Source organism: Vigna radiata, unplaced genomic scaffold (assembly GCF_000741045.1).
Source record: "Vigna radiata var. radiata cultivar VC1973A unplaced genomic scaffold, Vradiata_ver6 scaffold_1407, whole genome shotgun sequence".
NCBI classification, from domain to species: Eukaryota; Viridiplantae; Streptophyta; class Magnoliopsida; order Fabales; family Fabaceae; genus Vigna; species Vigna radiata.
In genome coordinates, this window is record NW_014542389.1 from 1 (window position 1) to 2,002 (window position 2,002).

Sequence of the window (2,002 nt, forward strand, 5' to 3'; positions counted from 1 at the left end):
TATATTTGGTCATTTACAAAAACTTGACATACATTGCCCTCAAAGTTGCTCGATTTTCTAACAAGAAAGAATCATCCATGGTCAAAAACCTACACATTACAAATAAAATGGTAAGGATNTTTAAAGATAAAGGTAGAATACAGGAAAAAACCCCATGAAATNTCTTATCATAGAAAATGACCGAATCAAATTCATTTTGACAGACGACGGATGGAATTTCGCTGATGCTGATCTTGTAAGCCCTGATTCCAGCAAAATTGCACGATCATCTCCCTTNATTACATCCTGACCCAACTCTTCAAGATGAGTATCTGAATGACTGCACTCCACAAAAATAAATTATTAAGAATCAGAAAAATTCGCANATAAATAACACTACATTTTCCATGAATAAACAACTCTAGAGTAGGAAGTTCAGTTTTTAAAGTAGCATGATAAAATAAAAGTATNTCTTTGACCAAAAAAAAGTGATATCTCCAGTTGTTAAAATAAAAATTTAGAATAGATGAATGTCAGATGGGAACTTATTACCCTGCACATTAGTTGGAGTATATGTTCAAAACACAACTAATACCAAAATTCTCAATAGCAGTTTTGTTTGAATGACACAAGCACTTGAATCAATGTCCACATGAGACATTAATTCGTGTATGTAGCAACATCTATTTATTTATTAAATATATAACTATGAAGTATCAGTTCACTGATTTTTTGAACAATCTCATATTTACAACAAAGATTCCGTGTAGTTTCTGATCCGCAAGTAAAGAGGGTGTNGTGAATTTGATGATTAATGCTGCTAAATGATTTCTGGACCACTATCGATNCCCAAAACCTTAGATACTACCTACTTCAAAGATTTATGCTTTACCAATGCAGAATACATCACTACATATAAGATCATAGTTATCTTTTAACTTCTTTCATCGTNATCTCCCTCCACAACAACGTCCATCCAGTTGCGGGAAGAAATGGTCAAGTAGAAGAGGGAAAGTTGTAAATGAATATATTCCACCNATGAANTTTAACACCCTAAACTAGTAAAGTCCATATAANTTGCTTTATTGTGACAGCAAAGAAACTTACACTTTGGGAGGAGATGAGGTCTTCCTGTAGTCCAAGTACTCTGAATACATCCATGAAACAAAGACTGGAATAATCCCCAGCAAGAAAGACACCTGAGTACATAAAGCCAAACTCCATCAGAAAAGTTGCATCCCAAAAATTCGCATAAACATTTTAACTATCCACAATGATCAGAAGCTGGAAAAGAGGTCCGTCCCAGTACAAGTCACTAATCACAAACAANNAGAAACCATATTTACATTTTCTTAAACTCCACGTCAACATTCTCAAACNTTAGAGAGCAGGNTGACAGTTGGCTTGGACAGAACATACTCAAACAAAAACAAACTGTCATTCAAGTTAATTCCATTAAAGGTTTTCCAAAACANGTTGAGCCTTATCTTATCACACACTGCTTCAGATCACAAAAACAACGGAATCAGCATATAAACTTTCCACTCATTCGAACTTAAAAACGAATTCCCTCAAGTTATGACTCCATCAAATTGAACAACCGGCATACTTGTTAACGATCAGATGCAAATTGCAAACAACACAACACGCAAGCAGATCACAGAAATGGCAACTCAGAACTAGGACAGAGAAGTGAAAGCCATTCAGCAGTGGCAGTTTAGAGAATTGAAGAAGCGAATCAAANAATCAGAGTAGTAACNACGCAGAAACGCACCTGCCCCGGCGTGATTGGCCCCGAAACCACCATCTCCAACCACAGGAATCCTTCCAATCTGNAAAAAAGATCTCAATCAGCGANGATGCAGGCNCATTGGAATCGATAATTGGAAATCGCNGAAGCGTACCANANACGAAGGAGAANAGACGGAATGACCTGATTTGGTGAGAGAAGCGCGTCAGAGAGTGATCATAAATAGCAGAGAGAGAGAAAAGGAAACCCTAGAGAGATAGAGAGATCTGAGAC

The 2,002-nt window shown here is 36.6% G+C and overlaps 1 protein-coding gene across 1 annotated transcript; it reads right to left on the minus strand.

The window, feature by feature from the left end:
* Nucleotides 1–4: 4 nt before the first annotated feature.
* LOC106779999 (protein REDUCED WALL ACETYLATION 1-like) lies at nt 5–2,002 on the minus strand. The gene is made up of 5 exons (XM_014668232.2): nt 1,913–2,002; nt 1,754–1,811; nt 1,087–1,178; nt 182–319; nt 5–89 (listed from the first exon to the last, which is right to left on the minus strand). Exons 2-5 carry the CDS (start codon nt 1,784–1,786, stop codon nt 14–16), a joined length of 339 nt encoding a protein of 112 aa, XP_014523718.1. The 5' UTR covers nt 1,787–1,811; nt 1,913–2,002; the 3' UTR covers nt 5–13.